This window comes from Lemur catta, chromosome 11 (genome assembly GCF_020740605.2).
Source record: "Lemur catta isolate mLemCat1 chromosome 11, mLemCat1.pri, whole genome shotgun sequence".
NCBI classification, from domain to species: domain Eukaryota; kingdom Metazoa; phylum Chordata; class Mammalia; order Primates; family Lemuridae; genus Lemur; species Lemur catta.
In genome coordinates this window covers 24321735-24342837 of record NC_059138.1, presented here as the reverse complement: position 1 = coordinate 24342837, position 21103 = coordinate 24321735, and the positions used below count along the sequence as shown (strand labels likewise).

Sequence of the window (21103 nt, the reverse complement as noted above, 5' to 3'; positions counted from 1 at the left end):
TAGGTATACCCCCTTTAATGCAGGCTTTTGAACAAAATCATATGGGTCATATAGCATGGAAACTAAAATGGGATGGAGTCTCTTATGACAAAAAGAACACACTTAAGCCTTTCACTAGTCATTGACCTTTTACTAGAAATTCCTATCCAAATTTTGGATTCAAGTCATTATTCTTATGTATATAGCCACCATCCAAATCAGAAATTTTTTATTTAGGACATGAAAAAATTCTAAGCTGCTTCAAGTTATTTATGAAACAAAATAAATGTTACATACATATATACACATGAGTGTATGTATATAACATATACATATGTAATATGCACACATACACACACATACATGCACTGTAGTATTGCAGGTTATTGCAGTGCCGTATGTAATGTATTAGGCAAGGACATGTACTTTACACTTAAATAGACATTATATTAAGTGAAATAAGCCAGGCGCAGAAAGACAAATACATGATCTCACTTATATGTGGAATCTAAAAAGGGCAAATTCATAGAAGCAGAAAGCAGAGTGGTGGTTACCAGGGGCTGGGAGGTAGGAGGGATTGGGGAGCTGTTGACCAAAGGATACAAAATTTCAATTAGACAGGAATAATAAGTTCAAGAGATCTATTATACAATATGGTAGCTATAGTTAATAACAATGCACTGAAAACAAGAAAGTAGATTTTAAGTGTTTTCACCACAAAAAAAGTATGTGAAGTAATGTATATGTTAATTACCTCAATTTAGCCTTTCTGTAATGTATACATGTTTCAAAAAATCATGTTGTACATTATACATATGTACAATTGTTAGTTAAAAAATACAAAAATAGACCCAAAAAACTCAATTACCTTTATAGGATCTTAAGTTAAACATGCAAATAAATATCACCATAAAAAAAAGACTGTGAACCATTTTGAACCAGGCTGTGCATATTATTAGTTTCTTGATTTTGAACAAGGTCTGAGATGAGTGTATAAAGCCCTATATGCAACACAGAGTAAGTGCCTGTGAAACCTCAGCTCCCCTTACCATTATTACATAGTGGCGGTGCCAATGACAGAATTACAAAAGTCAAGAACCTGGTCTTAAGGGCACAGAGCTGCAGATTGTCATGATTAGATCTGAAAATATGAAAAAATAATGTTAGGAATACATATGGCATCTCACTATCATCTCTAAATTCTTTGACAACATTGACAGAATGAAAACTTAGCAGAGAATTGTCTCTAGGCAATAAAACCCCACATACTCTTTTGCTTAGTAAAGCCCTGATTATTAATTGTTGACAAGGGAAGAAAGGGCTTCTCAGGGGAGAAGATGTGTAGAAGAAATAAACTTATTTGACCTCAGTGGCCTGTGTTGTGTAACCTCGGTGCTAGAGATGTCTGGGGATTTGCTGTTTTCAGAAGGCTACAGTCTAGTAATTTGAATCTGGGCACTGGGAGCGCCTGAGTTCTAAGGCTGCATTGGCCAGTGATTCCACCAGAGGCACTTGACAGGTACTCGACATTCTGTGCTTCAGACTCCAGTAAACTGGGGACCGCCATTGCTCTTGCCCTGAAAACCTTCCAACCTGCAATCTCCCAATGAGATTTAGGATAAAACTTCTTGGAAGCAGCCTATAGTATTGGAAAGGTAGAAGGGAAGCACTAAATATACTTACTTATCTTTGGATTGAGTAGGTGCGAGACACCAGCATCTGGTTCTTTCTGTTTGAAACAAAGTCTACACCATCTTCTCAAGGAAGCTCTTTTTCATGCGTTGTACGAGTTATACAACTAGGCATGACATGCAGTGGTCAACAATTTATGTTCCTGAATGTCTAAACACAGTCACCCAAACTGGCTTAGTATTATTTCAATGACACAAAAATTTTAATCACTTTAGAGGATTAACATTTGTTCAGGCTTTGCTTTGACTCAATGGAAGCCCCTCAATCCGGGCTTAACTATGCACCCAGTTTCCTCACATGGGGCCTGCCCTTCACAATCACCTGAAGTAGCCCAAGAGGTTAAATTCAGTCTGTGGGTTGGAGGGTGCCCTGATTAAACCTGAATTTCAACAATACTGAGTTTTATACTTCCTACAGTGATTCTAGAGTATCTGAAGATCTTCTCTTCAACAGGATACAAAGTCTTTTATTTCACAATCAAAAATAAGGTTTAAAATCAAGTAAATTTGAGAGAGGTAGAATGATATTAGAGCCTTTGTAAATAACAGGCTTTGATAAGGGAAAAGGATGGGAACCCCAAGTTCATAGAAGAATAAGTATAGATATTTTCTACAGCTCAGAGACTTGATCATTTGTTTTATGAATATAGAAAGAATCTTGAGTCCATTTTAATACATCTGTAAAGACTACTTCAATAACAATGTTTTTCATTTGTCCCATGTTTTACAGCTCACAAAGCATTTCACATACATCATCTCACTTGATTCTTACAATTACTCTAGGAGTAGGTCAGAGAAGGGGTTAATTGCGTCCACTCTATAGATAAGGAAATGAAACTTACAGTTAACTAAGGTGGTAAATGACAGAGCTAGGACTCAACGTGGGGTTCTTGACTCCAAATCCCAAGCCCTTTCTATCTCATCATTTCCAGTTCATCAAGAATAGGGGGTCATCATTCTCAATAGCCAAAAATTGGGAGCAATTCAAATTCCCATCAGTTGGTGAATGAATAAACACAACGTGGCATATCCATACAATGGTGTCAGCATGCTATAGCTTGGATGAACCTCAAAAACATTAGGTTAAGTGAAAGAAGCCAGACACAAAAGATCACAAATTGTATGATTTCATTTACATAAAATATCCAGACAAAGTGAATATATATAGACAGAAAACAGATGAGAGGTTGTCTGGCTTCTGTCTGGGGGGTGGGCACAAGGAATCTCTTTGAGGTAATAGAAATATTCTAAAATTGGTTTGTGGTAATGGTTACATAACTTGGTAAACCAATTTTTAAAAAATCATTGAACTTTACAGTTAAGGTGGGTGAAGTTTATGGTGTGTAAATTATACCTCAATAAGTTACCCTAAAGAAAAGAATAGGAGCAGCATGTCTCTTGCTGGCAGGTGCTGCTGTGTTTGCAACCTCGCTGGGTGGCCAAGCAAAACAACGAATCTGGCTCCGAGGAAAGCATTTGGTTCTTGTGCTAGCAGCACATGATTTATTAGTTTTGTCCTGCTGATAAGACTAGTAAAAGCAGATGATGACACAGCCTTCAAGGGCAACACAAAACTTGCTGCCTTCACTGATCTTACTGGGACCTCAAGCTGTAACAGAAGTAAGGGCCTGAAAAAGGGCAAAATGTATTACAAGTTGTCTCTTTAAACCCCTCCCTGACTCTTTTTGGGCATTAAAAGCTGCATTCCTGCCCAAAGTCAATAATCAGAGGGCAGGGGAGTGTCCTTTATTCTTTGTACCACTGGCGATGGCTCAATGGAATTGTTTGGGCAAAAATCAGGAGATTGTCTTTACCAGAGTAGTATAGTTAAACAGCAATAGCCCAAAGCTGAAAATTCCTTTTAAAAGCTCTGTATGTCTGCTTATAGATAGGACATTGGTACTTTAAGACAGAGTCTGCCATCCTCCTCATTTGCTGGCAAATTAATAAACTCCTCTTTCCTTCTCCTCAAACCACTCGTCCTGGCCGCAGGGCAAGTACCGAACTTTTGGTAACAAACCCAGACAAATGCAGCTTGCTCTGCCAGCCTCTGACATCTTTATGCTGCTTATAATATAACTTTTCCATTTTTTTTAACTGAAAAAACAAATACACAATAACATGTAGATTGTTTTTATAAGTGAGTTTCCAGTACTGTTAAAGGCATGAATTGGCAAAGGATCATATAACTAGTAGGATGGGTTTTTTGTAACACCCTTGAAAACTAGCTCAGATTCCCTGAGGATGCAGTAGAAAGGAGAACAACAAGAAAGAGGAGAGAGCCAGGCAGAAAATCAGAGAGAGCAAACACTCCAAAGGCCATGGATCTTGAAAACACAGGGGAACTATGGAAGTATACAGGTCAGTTATCAGCTGTGAGTCTGTGTGAAAAGACAGTGCCCTTGATTTTCGTGATTAAATTGCAAATGAGAAAGTTCAGTAAGCAGATACCAGCTTTCAAGCACTAACTGTCCCATCACCTGGCACAGAGTCCCCATATTTCTGTCCTCTGATACTGACTTTACATTTCTACCCCCCTTCACCACAGGATCTAAGCTTTTTCTAACCTTTAAGGTCCCATTTCCCTTCAGGACTTGGGCTTTCTAAAGTGACAGTCATCATGAACTGAGGAGGGAGCCATCCCAAGGAAAAGACCCATGTCTTGGGCTCTCGTCCTCCCCATCATTCTTCCTAATACCATAGTGAGCAACTCTGTTCAAAAACGTAACACCAACACTTGGGGTTGCAGCTCAGGTAGTCGCTAAAATGAATGAAAGACCTTCTAGTCCACCCCAAGCAAAATTTCCTTTATTAGAACTTCAGGTGATGTATTCCAAATGTTTCCGGTTCCATAAGTGGAATTTCATATTGGTAACCTGCTGTATAAGATGAAAAACCTGATTGATGAAATTCAGCCATTTGTCTCTCCATTGTTTTTCCTGGAAATCATTTTTTTGTCTTTGCAGTTTTAACATTATCAGTTTATTTTTTCATTTGCTTATATGGGACTAATTTTTACATGTTTGAATCACATCAACAAATGGTAATCAGACCTACTATACACAAGGTAAAACATTAGATGCTCTATTACTTATCTCTGCCTTTCATCCCATCTGTCTTTCACTTTGGTACACTTTGAAATGTCAAACTAGTAGACCTCAATGTGAGAAGCAGCTTGGACTTACAGAACATAACTATACCCACCATTTATTAGCTGAGCATACTTATAGAGATTTTTTTTTAACCTTTCAGAACCTCAAAACCCATTTTTATCCCTTGTAAAATGGAGGTAATACAGTAGTATTTATTTCAAGTGTTACCTCACACACAGTAAGTGGTAGTATGCCCAATTATTAAATGGAGATCATATAACTATGTTATACTGCCTGGCACCCTGACTGTATATAAAAGTATTTGGTAAACTATAAATGTTATGGAGTTGCAAGATATTATATTATAAATAGCTCTAATAATTTTAAATTTGACTCATGCTCACTACCACAAGCTGACATAGCTGGGAGATTTGCTTGGCTGCCAAGCCTGAGAGTGAAGACTTGATAAGGGTATTGCCAGTTCTCATCTGATCCCTGTGGCCTGTTTGGTTGTTGTCTGTGCAGAGCGTGACCTCTGCTTGACATTCTCCCCTGGGAGCCTCTTCCCAGCCATCTGAGAAGCTCCCGGCAAACAGACTGAGCAAAGTCGGAAGCTTAGCTTCCTTAGGAGCCATTACATTAGTTCAGCAGCCTAATTACAAACCCTCTGTAGGAAATGTTGAAAATCCAAACCTGTGTAAGTGGGAAACACGTTAGATCTATTTCAGGAGGCAACCTTGCCCCTGTACAGTGAGAGAGATTAGATAAGACTTTTTTTTTTAAAAAGGCAAGTATTATAGGAGGGTGAAAATTAGAAACAGCTTGTTAACAGTAGACTTTTGAGATTTGTGAGAATAAGAGAATTTCCAAGTTTCCAAATTTGCAAATGACAATATAGCACAATTTCCACATTTATGCATCAGCAATCTGAGCACATTTTAAATAAGAAAGGATCCATCCATAAAATGAACAAAAATGTCACCATGAGACCTGAGCACTTAGTGGCCAATTGGGCTTGTTCATTTGTTTGGGGGACACACTCAAAGGCAGATTGACCATGAAGCATGAGCTTCAAGACTTTGTGAACGTTAGGGTTCTCAGGAGTAGTGGAGAGTTCTGGGTGTAGGGAGAAGCCAGGGTGCAATTAGGTAGCATTTCTCTGAAAGCATTTCATATAAACTGCTTAAAGATACCCCAAAAGAAAAAAGTTTAAATCATCTAAGACCCAGTAGTTTGTCATGATTTGTATTATTGTTTTAAGTACATTTTCCCTTTCATAACTAATTTTGTATTATTATTCTTAAAGAGGTCCCCAACACTGTATAATCCTTGGGCTCTATAAGACTTGGATTCACCCTTGCCTATACTCCAACTTATCTGCTTTGTGTTTTTTTTAACTACTTCCAGAATATGTAATAATTATACTAGCCCTTGGGGACAGCAAATGGGGCAGACATAGTCCCTTCCCTTGGAGAAAACACCTTTCCTGTGAAGACCTACTTGAAACAAGTAATTCCCAGTGGGATACTGCCATGAAAGAGAGTTTTGTGGGAGCTGGAGAACGAAGCTGGCCCCAGACAAGCAGGAGAGACCTCTTTGAGGGGGCATTACTTAAGGTCTGTGCAAAGTAGAAGAGGCAAAGGCTTTCCAGGCAAAGAGAGGAGCAAGTGCAATGCCTTGGGGATGGAGCAAGTGTGGAGAATTCAGCCCAATGTGGCTCAAGTGTGAAGGCTGCAGGAAGTGACCCAAGTGGAGGCTGGAGAGGTGAGCAGGGCCTGATCCTGGAGGGCCCAGAGCTCACAGTTAAAGGTTCTGGCTGCAGGACAATGGAAGCCACTAGAGGGCTTTAGAAAGGGAATGACCTGATGAGATTTCTGTTTTTAAAAGGTTACTCTGGCTGCATCGTAGAAAAGGGGAAAGAATCATGCAACCGTGCATCAGGGAGACTCCTAGTCCATTGTCACCATCACCCAAGAAAATGAGAAGAGCAGCTTAGACTCAGGTTGAGACCAGGGGAATAGCAAGAAGGGAAATAGGAATTCAAGAGCTGTTTAAAATATAAGAGCCCAAGCCTTAGGATTGAATATGACAATGTTGGTGAAGGAAGGAACCAGAGGTAACACACAGGCTCCAGCAACTGGTGGATGAGGACATCCTTTTCAGAAATGTCGAAGCCTGGGAGTGGGGATGTGGAAGGCAGAAAGGGACATCAAAATACTGGGCTGGGCCAGGCTGAGTTTTAGGTACCAGCAAGACACTTAGATGAGATTTTCTAGGTAGTTTCAGCAAACATTCTCAAGCTTGAGGATACAGATTCTCTCGAATCATTCAAATGACACATATTTAGTCTGTGGCTAAGAATAAAGCAGAGGACCACTGTAATGAAGATTTTGATTAAACATGAAATATATATTATATACTACATAATATTTAAATATTAAATATATTCATTAAATATACTCATACATTCATTTAACTCTGCCTTGTGGTTATAACTGGGAATGCCTAAGCATTCTGAAGTATGAATAATCTCTGAAATCACCAAATTCTTCCTGAAGTTTGGGTACTATTAAAGTAGGAGAATGAAAAACCATTGGTAGGGTCTCTCAACACTTCTAAACATTAACTGCCTAAAATACATAAACCACAAGCAAAGAAAATCATCTTCAGGAAGTGGGACTGTCCTTCCATATGGAGTGTTAGACTGAAGTAGGTATGACACACGTGTAGCTAGGAGGGCTCTGATCACCACCTATAAATGCCATTTATTAAAATACCAGATGTGCTGGCAGGGCTGGGGTTGCTGATTTTGGGAGGTTCTCCTGAGTTTTGGTCACTTTCTTGTTGAGTCTCCATTAATGTCAGGACATTTGCTAAGATTAGCAGTGGCCTGTTAGGCAACTGTGGCAAACGACGGCTGTGGATGACGGCTATCAGGTAATGTTAGAGATGTCCCCTTAACAACAAGTAACAATAAAGTCCACAACTCCTTCACATGAGCTAGAGAGCCCTTCAAATAAAAAGTATTCAACAACTGTAAGCACCTACCATGTGCGGGGCGTGGTACTGGTGACTACTAAAAAGGGGGCAGGGGCAGATACCAATGCAATTTTTAAGAAATAGCACATGAATCAGAGACAGTTTCTGCCTCAGCTCCACCTACTTTACATCCCTCCGCCAAAGTCCGGTTTTTGTTTTTGTTTTTGTTTTCGTTTTTGTCATATTCTTGTGCCTTTGCTCAAAGACTGCTCTCTCTGCCTGGAAAGTTCTTAATCTGCTCCTCTGCCTTCTCCCACTCTAAGGACATGAACCGCGTTGCTTCTCTCCTGTCCTTGGCGCCTGACTGGAGCTGTCACTGCGCTGTGTTATTGTCAGCTGTCTGCCTGTCTCTCTCATGAGCATGAACTCCTTGAGGGCAGAGACTGGATCAATTTCTGTTTTTCTGTTTGTAATCCTACCTTTTAGCACAGACCTGTCCCCAAGCAGGTAGTTGGAAAATGTATGTTGAATAAACAAACAAACACAAACAACAGCATTTTCAGGAAAAAACCAAAAGGAAAAGAAAAGTTGAAAGAGGAAGCTCTATTTTCACTGAAAAGGGAATTAGCAGTAAATTGGGAGATACAGTGTATCGGAGTGCATTTGACTGGGAATCAAAAACTATGAAAAAAAATGCTCCCCAAGGTAGAAATTTTTTTTAAACAAAAGATGCTAATTTTCAAAAGGCTTGTATTATTGTTGACTCTAAAAACAATTCTCAAAAACACAATGTGACCAAGTAAAAGTTCCAAACTATAAAATGCCGATGCTTGGAACATATGTGTGACTGGATTTTTTTTTCAGTGTAGAGGTTTCAAAAAAAAATCTAAATTATTCATCATACTTCAGTCTAGCCAGGGTTAGGTGGTAGTGTTTGATCACTCAGCAGAATTGACCCAATAGATTTAAAGTTTATGGAGGATACTTGCAGGGGGATCCAGTGAACTAAGATCATTCATGAGTTCTGATTATTACCATAATCAGAGTGATTTGTAACAAAGACAGTAGGATATCTAAATAACCATGGTTTGTAAGGCAGTGTCCTTGAGAGGTCATAATTTTTTTTTAGTGACGCGGCCACACGGCAAAAATAATTTAATCCTTTCTCTTCTGGAGCCATTTTCAGAGTCATTCATGGGACACCCAACTTTTGGGAGAAAAAACTCATGTGAGGCTATATTTATTCTGGGTTGTCCCAATGAGAAAACTAAAAACATATGGACTGGTTTTTCAAGAGATCAGTTTCAATACAACGGAAAGAAGAATTTTCTAAAGATTTGAGCCATCCAACAATGGAACAAGTTTTTGAAAATATGTTATTTTCCCTAAAGATGTTCACAGGCAGACACTAGATGATCACTTACAGAAGTGAGCTGATAGGGAATTCATGTATTTCAAAGTCTCTTTGAAATCTAAGAATTTGTGATTCTAAGAATATCTGAGTAATTATTTTATAGTCACACTAAATGTGTATTAGAATCTTCATGCATGAAGTCCTTACTTTCCCATGTCGTACTCAAATGTTACCTTATTCCAGAGATCATCCTACAGGAATATTACCTCATGATCTTTCTTCCTTCCTACCCTGCTCTATTTTTCTCCACAGAACTTCTGACTGGTCTATTCTGTATTTATGTGTCTGTTTATATATTGTCTGTCCCCCTCAACTAGAATGTAAGCCCCATGAAGGAAGAGACTTTGTTGGTTTTGTTCACTGCTCTAACCCCAGCAACTAAATCAGAATCTAATATATAGTGTGTATTTAGTAAATTGGCAAACAAAAATTGGCAAAAAAAATATAAAAATGTTACAGAAAAATTACAAACATGAAAGAGATAGAGAGTAAAACACAATTCCAGTATTTTTTGTACATAATTATATACCCCAAAACTTGCACAGTGGTCAACATATCAGACATGTTCAATAGATAGTTGTTAAAAGAATGAACTTGTGCTATCATTTATATGTATTTTTTCTTTTTTTTAAAAGCATGTAGTTTTTATATAGTTGTAATCCCCATTCATCCTTTTATCTAAAATGTCTTTATACAGCTGAATAACTCATTTCATCCACCAGAGTTGGCTGTCATTACTTGATGTCATTGCTAAAAATCAAACCCATTTCAAATAAAAAAAAGATGTTTTGCCACTGAGGCTATACAAAATTATATGCTACGGGCTATAAAAAAACCAATGAACTCATAATTTCTAATTTCATCATCATCATCTCTCTTATTAGCATCACTGAAAAGTGTCATAGCTATTTTTGGAGGCAGAATACCACAATGAGTTAAGATCAAAATAGCCAAAACATTCTTGCAAAAGAACAAAGTTAGAGGACTTAACACTTTCTGATTGCAAAGCGCAAAATGAACTGCAAAGCTACAGTAATTAAGACCATGTGGTATTGGCGTAAGGATAGATAGACAGATCAATAGAACAGACTTGACTGTCTAAAAATAAATCTTTACATTTATGGTCAATTAATTTTTCACAGAGGTGCCAAGGTAATTTAAAAAGGGAAAAGATCGTCTTTTCAGCAAACGGTGCTAAGACAATTGGATATCTGCATGCAAAAAGATGAATTTATACCCTTACCTTTCACATACACAAAAATTAAGTCAAAGTGAGTAGAAAGTACAAAAACCTAAAACTATAAAATTTTTAGAAGAAAACATGAGTAAATCTCTGTGGTCTTGGGTTTGAAAAAAATTTCCTAACACTAAAACACAAGCACTAGAAGAAAAAAATTGATAAATTGGACTTCATCAAAATTAAAATTATTTGCTCTTCAAAAGACACCAAGAGAAAAGACTCAGAATGGGAGAAAATATCTACAAATCATATATCTGATAAAGCACTTGTTTTCAGAATATATAAAGAACTCTTACAACTCAATAAGAAGACAATTAACTCAATTTCAAAATGGGCGTAAGACTGGAATAAATATTTTACAAAAAAAGAGATAAGATGGCTGAGAAAAACATAAAATGATGATCAACATCATTAGTTACTACGAAAATGAAAATTAAAACTACCGTTTCACACCCACTAAAATAACTATAATTAAAAAGACAAACAATAATAGAGGAGGATGTGGAGAAACTGGAACTCTCATCCATTGCTGGCAGGAAGGTAAATTGGCACAACCATTTTGGAAAGCAGTTTTGCAGTTTTTCAAAAGGTAAATTTACGATATAACCCAGTAATTCCTTTCCTACATACCTACCCAAGTGAAGTGAAAACATGTGGTCACTCACAGACTTGCATTATAAATGTTCACAGTAGCATTATTCATAGTAACCCAAACCTAGAAACAACTCAAATATTCACCAACTGCTGAATGAATAAACAAAATAGTATATATTATATATGTATTGATAAATGTATATTTCTATACATATACATTTTAATAGATTTTTATATATCTATATGCTAAAATAGTATTTTTCTTATGAATTCCTATAAACAATATATCTGTTTTAACACATTTATAAGAATATGTTCTCATACATAATTTAAAGTTAGCATCTCTTCAATTTTCAGTCCAGGTAAAAATATGGGTTCAAATTCTAGCTCTCCCACTTCTTAGCTCTGTGTTCCCAGGCTAGTTACTTAACCTTTCTGAGCCAGTACTAGTAAAATATGGGCAATAATATATACCTTACAGTATTGTAGGATTAAATGATATAAAACATGTAAAATGCTTAGTACTGGAATGACACAGTGTCTCTAAGTCCAGTCCTTAATAAATCATACCCAGTATTTTTATTTGTGTTTCTGGAGTTTTATTTGCAAGTCTAGTTTTTTACTAATACTTATGGTGAGAAGAAGAAAGCCATTTTGTGCAGTGGAGAAAGCTACTTCTGCATTTCCAGCTGCCTGACTTCAAATTTTTCACTTAATCTTTTCGTGCCTTCAGTTGCCAAAATCCATAAATGAGAATCATGTTATTCATCTCACAGGACTTAGGTTAGGCAACTATATTAGAGTGCTTTGTAAACTGCAAAGTGCAATACAATTATAAAGTACTAAATCATTATGACCTTCTGTTCCCATCAATACCACCCACAGAATGTTTATAGAAGAACCAGAATAACTACCCACAGAGTATTGTAGAGACATGCCTCTACCCCTAAAATTATAATGAAAGGATCTTCTCATGGCCATTGCGGTGATAGTAAGTCATTTTCAAAATAAATTTTATTCCCCTGTTGTTTGAACACCCAGTAAGAACTGTGTTACTCCTTGTCTGAAACACTCTCTGCCTGTCCTCTGAGCTATCAGCTCAGCTAAATATGGCCCGGGCCAGTATGTTCATAATCCCCACTGGTTCTGAGACCTCCATCCACCACCGATGTGACATTCTTTGTGTTCAAATGTCTAGCTGACGTCTGATGCTTAAAACAGCGCATGCTTTCACCCCTCTCCACATTGTCACAGCCCTGTCTCACCACTCTTAAAAGGCTACTGCAGCCACTCCTCGCACACAGTTGCTGGCCTGCCTTCCCACTTGCCTCTCTGCCTGCTTCTGGCAGCCTTGAATGCCTGATTCTTCAAGCTCCTTGCGGGTCTGACAAAGCAGGGACCATGTCTACCTTTGGTTACAGAAGAGGACTTAGTAAATATGAATCCATCGATGAGGATGAGCTCCTGGCCTCCCTGTCGGCTGAGGAGCTCAAGGAGCTGGAGCGAGAGCTGGAAGACATTGAACCTGATCGCAACCTCCCCGTGGGGCTAAGGCAAAAGAGTCTGACGGAGAAAACCCCCACGGGGACATTCAGCAGAGAGGCACTGATGGCTTATTGGGAAAAGGAGTCCCAGAAACTCTTGGAGAAGGAGAGGCTGGGGGAGTGTGGAAAGGTAGGCTCCTGGGACTTTTCCTTGGCTACTCCCCCACCCCACCCCAAACCCAGGCACCTCTGCTTTCTCTAACTTCTCAGTCCTCATCATGCTAATCTTCTTACAACCCATTTGTACCTGCTACTGAAAAATTTCTTAGGCTGAGATGGTAATGTAACTTCTATGGCCACCCAATGGATCATAATATGTAAAACGCTTAACTGGGGTTCTTTGATTGACTAAAAATGGGAACCTCAAGAGGAAAATAATTCACAGCCAAGGTATGGGTTTAAATATTTTCCTAAACAGAAGTCTTATTTGAGCTATAAGTTTGGTGATACAGCATATAAGTTTCTGAGATATGTGTGTGTGTGTGTGTGTGTGTTTCAGTTAAGCACATTTATTTTCTCCTATAAGCACAAAAATGGGAATTCTGGTTGCTTTGACTGTGATAGTGGCTATAGTAAAAATAGTTCTTTTTTCCCAACACCAGGAAGTGTGGGGTGGTGGGAAGTACATGGAACTGAGAGTCGGGGGGCCTTGTTTTTAGTCCCTGCTCCTTCATTATGTTGTTAGACCTTGAACCGTCACTTCTTCAAGATTTTCTTTCTCTCTGTCCATTGAAGGAGTTAGATACAATGTTTCTTTTGCGAATCAAGAACCTCTTTGAGATTTTGATAAGTTATGGACCTTCTCCTCAAGAAAATACACACGTGCTTATGCAAATATATACAAACTTTTGCATAGGCTTTTCACATGACACACATCCGGAAACCCATCTGAGGACCCAGGTTAAGTACACCTGTGTAGATGATCGCTAAGACTCCTTCCTACTTTATAATGGTGATTCTGAGGCCAGGAAATGTGCTTATATTGGAACTCAAGTCTACCAGGCTCTTGTGTGCTGCCTAGTAAACAGTTGCTTTGAATTTGCCAAATGAGTCATTACCAGAAGCAAGTTCAAAAGACTGTGCTTAGGGAAAAGAGCAATGGCAATGCAATGTTAATATGACAAAGAAATTCTCCCTGAATTTATGGAAGAACACAGGTCAGCCAAGAACAACATTTTAAAACCCCTGCACTCTACAGGAATCATCTAAAGTCAAATTGGCCTAAAGTCGACGGCGAGACTTCCCCAGTACTAATCTAGGCGCTGTTAGCTGATCTTGATGATAGGGTATGTGGGCCACAATTGCAGCAAGAGATGTGTGAGCTTTGTCCATGTCAATCACCGTAGGAAGGGCCACTGGGATCTGGCCAGTGTCTGCCCAGGCCACAGCAGCCGCCCGTACTGAGGAGCTAGAAGGGGAGGAGAGGAGGAAGGACAGTCAATTCCTCCACAACCATCATTTTAAGAGGTTTTTTTTTCCCTATGATGTGGGAATGAGTATCTAAAGTCCAATAAAATATAATGACATTTTTACTACAGTTGTTAAAGAATTTCTCTAATAAAAAGAATAAAATTGTCTTAGAACATCCAGCACATAACAGCCAACTGTAGCAATAACCCAACAAAGGCATTTTAATGTCATAATGTCATGACGGGTGGTGGGAACCAAAGGGCAAAGCCTGTTGTCAGCTGTTGACAAAACCCACCTGAGCCTGCCAAAGGTTTTGCTGATCACTGCCAATGGCTTATCAGCTCAATTAGAAAGGCTGCTGTGTTTATGAACTCTGATTCTTTTCTCGTCTACTTAACTTTTCTCCCACCACACTTTCCCTGCCGGCCAGCTGTCTGTAGTCACAGGGAGAGCTGAGCAGAAGATTGCTGATGGGGGGGTGCAAATCCGATTCCCACCACTGGGAAAAACTCAAAGCAGCTGAGGGGTGGGGGTGAGGCAGCTGCATGAAAAGCCCATGGTAGGGAGCATGAGAAGCGGTGACGGGGTCTTGGTTATCAGGTGCTCTGTAAAGGCTTACGAAAATCAAGTGCAACACCTGTAGAATGACGGCTTCCTGCCCACTTGGGTTCACACAAACTTACGCTGTACTGACGTTCCCAGGGGCCCTAGGAGACCCAGCGGCCCAGCTGCCCCAGCTGGGGCATCTGCCGCACCTCAGGCACAGCTGCCAATACGTTTCCTCACATTACATATACATTATCTCACTTCCTTCTTACCCCTCTGCACATGAGACTGCATGAGGTTAAGAAACTTATACAAGGTTAACAGTTTGCAAATAGAACTGAAATTCAAACTAGGTTCTGTTGGCACAAAGACCATCTCAAGACTGTGGATGCCCAATCAGCAGCATCACACGGGAACTTCTTGGAACTGCACATTCTAGGGCTCCCCTTGATCTGCTGAATGAGAAACTCTGGGGATGGGGCCCAGGGATCTGTGGTCTCACAAGCCCTCGAGGTGATTATGGCACACACTAAAGTTTAAGAACTATTCAAGTACGCTTGACCCTTGAACAACGCAGGGGTTAGGGCAACCAACCCCCCAGTCCAAAATCCACATCTAACTTTTGACTGCCCCCAAACGTAACTATTCATAGCCTATGGTTGACGAAAAACCTTACTGATAACATAAACTGTTGATTAACACATATTTTGTATATTATATATATTATATACTGTATTCTTACAATGAAGTAAGCTACAGAAAAGGAAATGTTAAGAAAATCTTAAGGAAGAGAAACTATATTTACTATTCATTAAGTGGAAGTGAATCATCATAAAGTTCTTCATCCTCATCGTCTTCGTGTTCGGTAGGCTGAGGAGGAAGAGAGGGGGTTGTTCTTGCTGTCTCAAGGGTGGCAGAGGCAAAAGAAAATCCACATATAAGTGGACCCGTGCAGTTGAAACCCTTGTTGTTCAAGGGTAACTGTATACTGTAATTTCTTTGAGACCCAGAGAGGTTTAGTGGCCTGTCTAAAGTCAATCAGTTCTTTACGGGCAGAAACAGAACCAGAACTGAAAACCAAGCCTCTTGCCACTTTGTTCATGGAATGATGTCAGGGAGGTGACCGTGAGAAATGCGTGGCCACCACCTTCTCATTGCCTTATTTATTCTCTAAGTGTGCCAACATCCACCTTCTCCCCATTCCGCCCCTCACCACCCCCTACCTCCTCCCCCTACCCCCCCTTCTCACCTCCATTCTCCAACGTATCAGGGTTAAAGCCAAGGCAGTGGCATAAAGGAAATCTGCGATAGAACAGTCCCCCTAGTGCCAGAATAATTTACAAAGTAGGCAAAGTCTGTTTTTGGCATCCTTCTACCTCCCATCTCTAGGCACCTTTCTCTCTTCTGGTGTTCTTTTTCCAGATGTCCCCCACCTAATGACTAACCATCTCAGATTCTCCAAGACTATCTAGATTTTAGAACTAAAAAATCCTGCTACCTGGGCAACACCTCAGGCTTAGGCAAACTGGGAGAGTTGGTCTCCTTACCACCCACCCCCATCCCCGACTCTATCATTGCTTTCTCCTAGAGCTAGACCTGACTCTCAGCTACTGCTGATCAATGTCAACTTAGATGCACTCAGGAAACAAATATTCATTGAACTCCTACAACCTGCTAAGCACTGGGCTAGGTGAGCAAAACAGACATGGCCCTGCCCTCACCCAGCTAACAGTCTTAATAACCTAATACTAATAACCTAACAAAGTTGATGGATACTTTATGGGGGAGTTATAATGCAATGAGAACCCGTATTGCAGGGGTAATTTGAGGGGGGTGTCAAAGAAGGCTTTCCAAGAGAAGTGTCATTTAGATGTTACATGACAACTCACTTTGCTAAATAATTATCTTTCCAGATACATTTTGAGGGAAAAACAGCTCTTGCAGTTAGAGCCTAAAGGTCTTTGTAAAACCAAAGGTGATAAAATTTCATGGTGGCGTAAAAAGCCATATACCTTGGATTTTGAGACAGACCCCCTTACCTCCAAATATTAAAATAGCTGAAAACACACACTTACAAACACATGCACACACACACAGCTGAGATGGCATAGAATTATAAAGGATTTAGGGCGCGGTGGGGGTGAGGAGAACTCAGCCTACAATCCTCTCCTTCCTCCAGTTAATCCATTTATTCCTCTGCTGGCCAGATAAGTCTTCCTACTCTCCTCACACATGCCAAGAAGGGTTAGCTAGAGCCAAGCTCTTTCTTTGGTGTTTTTGGGTTGTGACTTGCAGCCAGCTACCACCAGACATCTCTGTCTCTCTCTGAGTATCCCTTTCCCTCCTGCTCTGAAGAAGAGAGTAAATTAAGACTGGGCAGGTCATCCCAGGAGCAGCTGACCCCTTCCCCAGGCCATCACTTGGTGCCTGCCACTCCAAACAAGTGGATAACTGGAAGCTGTTTTGTGATAGCAACCAGGCAAACAAACCTGGAAACAAGTACAGTGTTTTCCAAAGCTCATCCACATGCCTCAGGCAGCAGGAGCCCTGGGGGTCAAAAAAAAAAGTTGCCATTGTAGAGGGAAGAATCAGGGCTTTGAGGACAGAGGAGGGCCCTAGGGCTTCAGGGATTATAAAGAGAAAGGACTGAAAAGATAGCATGAGGGAACACTGGGCTCTGTCATCAATTTTTACACTTTTTTTTTTTTAATAAGAAAAGATAGCAAAAGGCCAGGTGCAGGGCTCACGCCTGTAATCCTAGCACTCTGGGAGGCTGAGGCGGGAGGATCACTTGCACTCAGGAGTTTGAGACCAGCCTGAGCAAGAGTGAGACCCCGTCTCTACCAAAAAATAGAAATAATTAGCCAGGAACTACTAAAAACAGAAAAAATTAGCGTGGTGGTGCACACCTGTAGTCCCAGCTACTTGGGAGGCTGAGGCAGGAGGATCGCTTGAGCCCAGGAGTTTGAGGTTGCTGTGAGCTAGGCTGACGCCACGGCACTCTTGCCCGGGCAACAGAGCCAGACTCTGTCTCAAAAAAAAAAAAAGAAAAGAAAGAAAGAAAGAAAAAGAAAAGACAGCAAGAAAAAGAGAAAGAAAGTTCACTTGGGCTTCTCCCATCCAAGTACTAACCAGGCCGGCCCCTGCTTAGCTTCACAAGCTCAGACGACATTGGGATCAGGGTGGTATGGCCACAGACGCGTGGGCTTCTTTGTACAGTAAGTCTTGTAAACAGGAAAGACAAAGGTAGAATGAAATTGTGTTTGCCTGAAAGCCTTTCATAACTGATACCTGCTAAATAATTTAAGACCATCAGGCTGGGCAGCGACTTACTTCAAGAGCTTCTCCTGTTCTGTGCTGTTTCCACGTCACTGGTTAGAATCCAGCGAGCAGCACGGGTGATTATCTTCTCGTCTTCTGCAGCCCATCTCATTTCACCGCGGCCTCACTGCAGGCTGCAAGCTGATTTGCTGAAAAGGGTGACCCGAGTGTTCTCTGCAGAAAGCGGGGTTTTGACCTCCTGAGCAGCAGCACCGCCCCCCAAGCTGCTCTTCCCCAGACCAGGGACCGGGGCAGCAGCGCCCTCAGGTGGTGCGGAGTCTCCGCGTCCCGGTGCCGGGCTCTCCTGCATCAAGGAGAAAAACGCTGCTTCTGTCTACACTGAGACAAGCCAGGGCAGAGAGCACTTGGCTCTTGTCACATCTACTGTGGATGGCAAATTTGGGGAAGAATTTTTGAACATCAAAAATACACATCATTAACATGTTGTATATTTTTGTGGCAACGTTTGTTTGGGGTGGAGAAGGAAGGAAGGACAGGGGTGATTCCAGAGGGAGGGTTGAATTTGCTAAATTGAAGTAGTAGATGAGGAGTCGGGTAGTTAAGAGTCAGCAGTCAAGAGATTGAAAATTCATCAAGGGTATTTCAAAGCCGAAGTTCTGCCTTGTTCAAATTGATAAGATGATAATAATTTTTTATTCAGTAATTGAATTCTGGATATTCTGTAGCAAATAAAAGAAATATTTGCATAAAAAGCTATTGAGAGTTATGCAACAAAATGGTAACCTTGGTCACCACAACTAAGGAGATCAGAAGCAGGGGATTGCTAACTTTTTTTTAAATTACAGACTGTTGTATTATAATACTTGCCATGTGCTACTTTTGTAAATTTTTTAAAATGTGCTTAAAAATGAAAAACTTAATGATGATACCATACTCCTTAGGTTGCAGAAGAAGAAAAAGAGGAGAGTGAGGAAGAGCTTATCTTCACTGAAACTAACAGTGAGGTTTCTGAGGAGGTGTATACAGAAGAGGAGGAGTCCGCAGAAGAAGAGGAGGGAGAAGACAGTGATGAAGAGGAAAGAACAATTGAAACCGCAAGAGGTATTAATGGAACTGTCAATTACGATAGTGTCAATTCTGACAGCTCTAAGCCAAAGACATTTAAAAGTCAAATAGAGAACATCAACTTGACCAACGACAGCAGCAGAAGGAACACAGAGCCACCAGCCGCCATTCACCCTTGTGGAAACCCTACTGTTATCGAGGATGCTTTGGACAAGATTAAAAACAATGACCCCGACACCACAGAAGTCAATCTGAACAACATCGAGAACATCACGACACAGACCCTTACCCGCTTCGCCGAAGCCCTCAGGGACAACACGGTGGTGAAGACCTTCAGCCTGGCCAACACACGCGCCGATGACAGCGCGGCCATGGCCATCGCGGACATGCTCAGAGTCAACCAGCACATCACCAACGTCAACGTGGAGTCCAACTTCATCACGGGAAAGGGCATCCTGGCCCTCATGAGGGCCCTGCAGCACAACACGGTGCTCACGGAGCTGCGCTTCCACAACCAGAGGCACATCATGGGCAGCCAGGTGGAGATGGAGATCGCCAAGCTGCTGAAGGAGAACACCACGCTGCTGCGGCTCGGCTACCACTTCGAGCTCCCAGGGCCGCGAATGAGCATGACGAGCATTTTGACAAGAAACATGGATAAACAGAGGCAAAAGCGGATGCAGGAGCAAAAACAGCAAGAGGGATGCGATGGAGGAGCCAATCTCAGGACCAAAGTCTGGCAAAGAGGAACGCCTGGCTCTTCCCCGTACGCGTCGCCCAGGCACTCCCCCTGGTCCTCCCCCAGAGCGCCCAGGAAGGTCCAGACTGTGAGGGGCCGGCCTCTGTCCCCCGTGGCCACGCCCCCGCCTCCCCCTCCCCCGCCCCCCGCCCCCTCCCCCGCCCCAGAGTCTACCTCCACCGCCGCCCCCTCCTCCCCCTCCACTCCCAGAGAAAAAGCTCGTCACCCGAAACATTGCAGAAGTCATCAAACAACAGGAGAGTGCCAAGCGGGCATTACAAAATGGACAGAAAAAGAAAAAAGGGAAAAAGGTTAAGAAACAGCCAAACAATGTCCTAAAGGAAATAAAAAATTCTCTGAGGTCAGTGCAAGAGAAGAAAACGGAAGACACTTCCCGACCTTCTACCCCACAGCGATCAGCTCACGAGAATCTCATGGAAGCGATCCGGGGAAGCAGCATGAGACAGCTGAGGCGGGTGAGTGACCTTAGAACAGACATTCGGGCGCAGATTTAGTGAATGAGTTGCCCTCCATTGCATGATGGTACCGGAGGCTCCTCTCAAAAAAACGTATTAATATTTTAAAGTATTTTAGTGTGTGGGAGTAAGCACACCAAGTTGGAAGCATAGGAGCAGGCATGTGAGTGAGGACAATTCCATTTGAGAGGTAATGCCTGGGCCACCTTCTTAGCCTCTGAGTCTCATAAGGGCCAGGACCATTTTAAGACACCCCAACATATAAAAATCCCAATTCCTTTAATAAGAAAATCAGGGAGTATAATCTACATCCCAAAAGGATTCATCACTTGCCAAAACTTTTACCCTAGAGTTGCAAGTGATTGATACCTAATTTATAACATAAATTATGCAGCAATAAGTCTGTGTTTGAGTTCCTCTCAGAGAATCCTGCTAGAGACATACCCTAACAGGGATTTTTCACTCTATCATTTGTGTTGTTTCATTGAAAGAAAATCCCCTATTTTTGTAGGTGGAAGTTCCAGAAGCTCTACGATAAAAACACGATCTTTAGAAGAGGATGCAGAACTGTTCAGTGGTATTAAATAAAATGGATTGTGAGATGTTTCTAAAATAACTTCTTCAATTTGAAATGTTCCCTGACTTTAAAAATAGCCTTCCCTATTAATTCCAAAGAGAATTTTAAGAAACAATAGCATTTTTCTTCTGTAAATATGAACATAAACTTCTTTTTTATGTTGTGAGATTTGTATTGGCAAGAAGCAGTTAATTTAAAGATGCTCTTCATATCTCTGGATGTGTTGGTAACTCTGAGCTATAACGAGTTAATGAAATGTGCTGTTATTTTTGTAATCCCAATACATTTGAAGTTTTCCCTTTTTTTTTAAAGCCAAACTAATACTTTTCTGTGAGTTGATACATCTTTCAGGTGTGTATGTAATGTTACTGAATATTAAAAATATTACATTCTCACCCAAACAAGGTTTGGGTCCTTAGCATTTGCAGTCTTTGTTTCCTCATGTGTAAGAAAATCTGATCAGACTTCTTTCTAA

General features: G+C 40.8%; 1 protein-coding gene across 1 annotated transcript; it reads left to right on the top strand.

Moving 5' to 3' along the window:
• The first annotated feature begins 12238 nt into the window (after window positions 1-12238).
• On the top strand, window positions 12239-21103 carry LMOD2 (leiomodin 2). Its single transcript, XM_045564757.1, is given in 4 exon segments — window positions 12239-12663; window positions 18713-19716; window positions 19718-20051; window positions 20563-21103. Coding segments are annotated over 4 exon segments (1638 nt in total). The 5' UTR covers window positions 12239-12390; the 3' UTR covers window positions 20590-21103.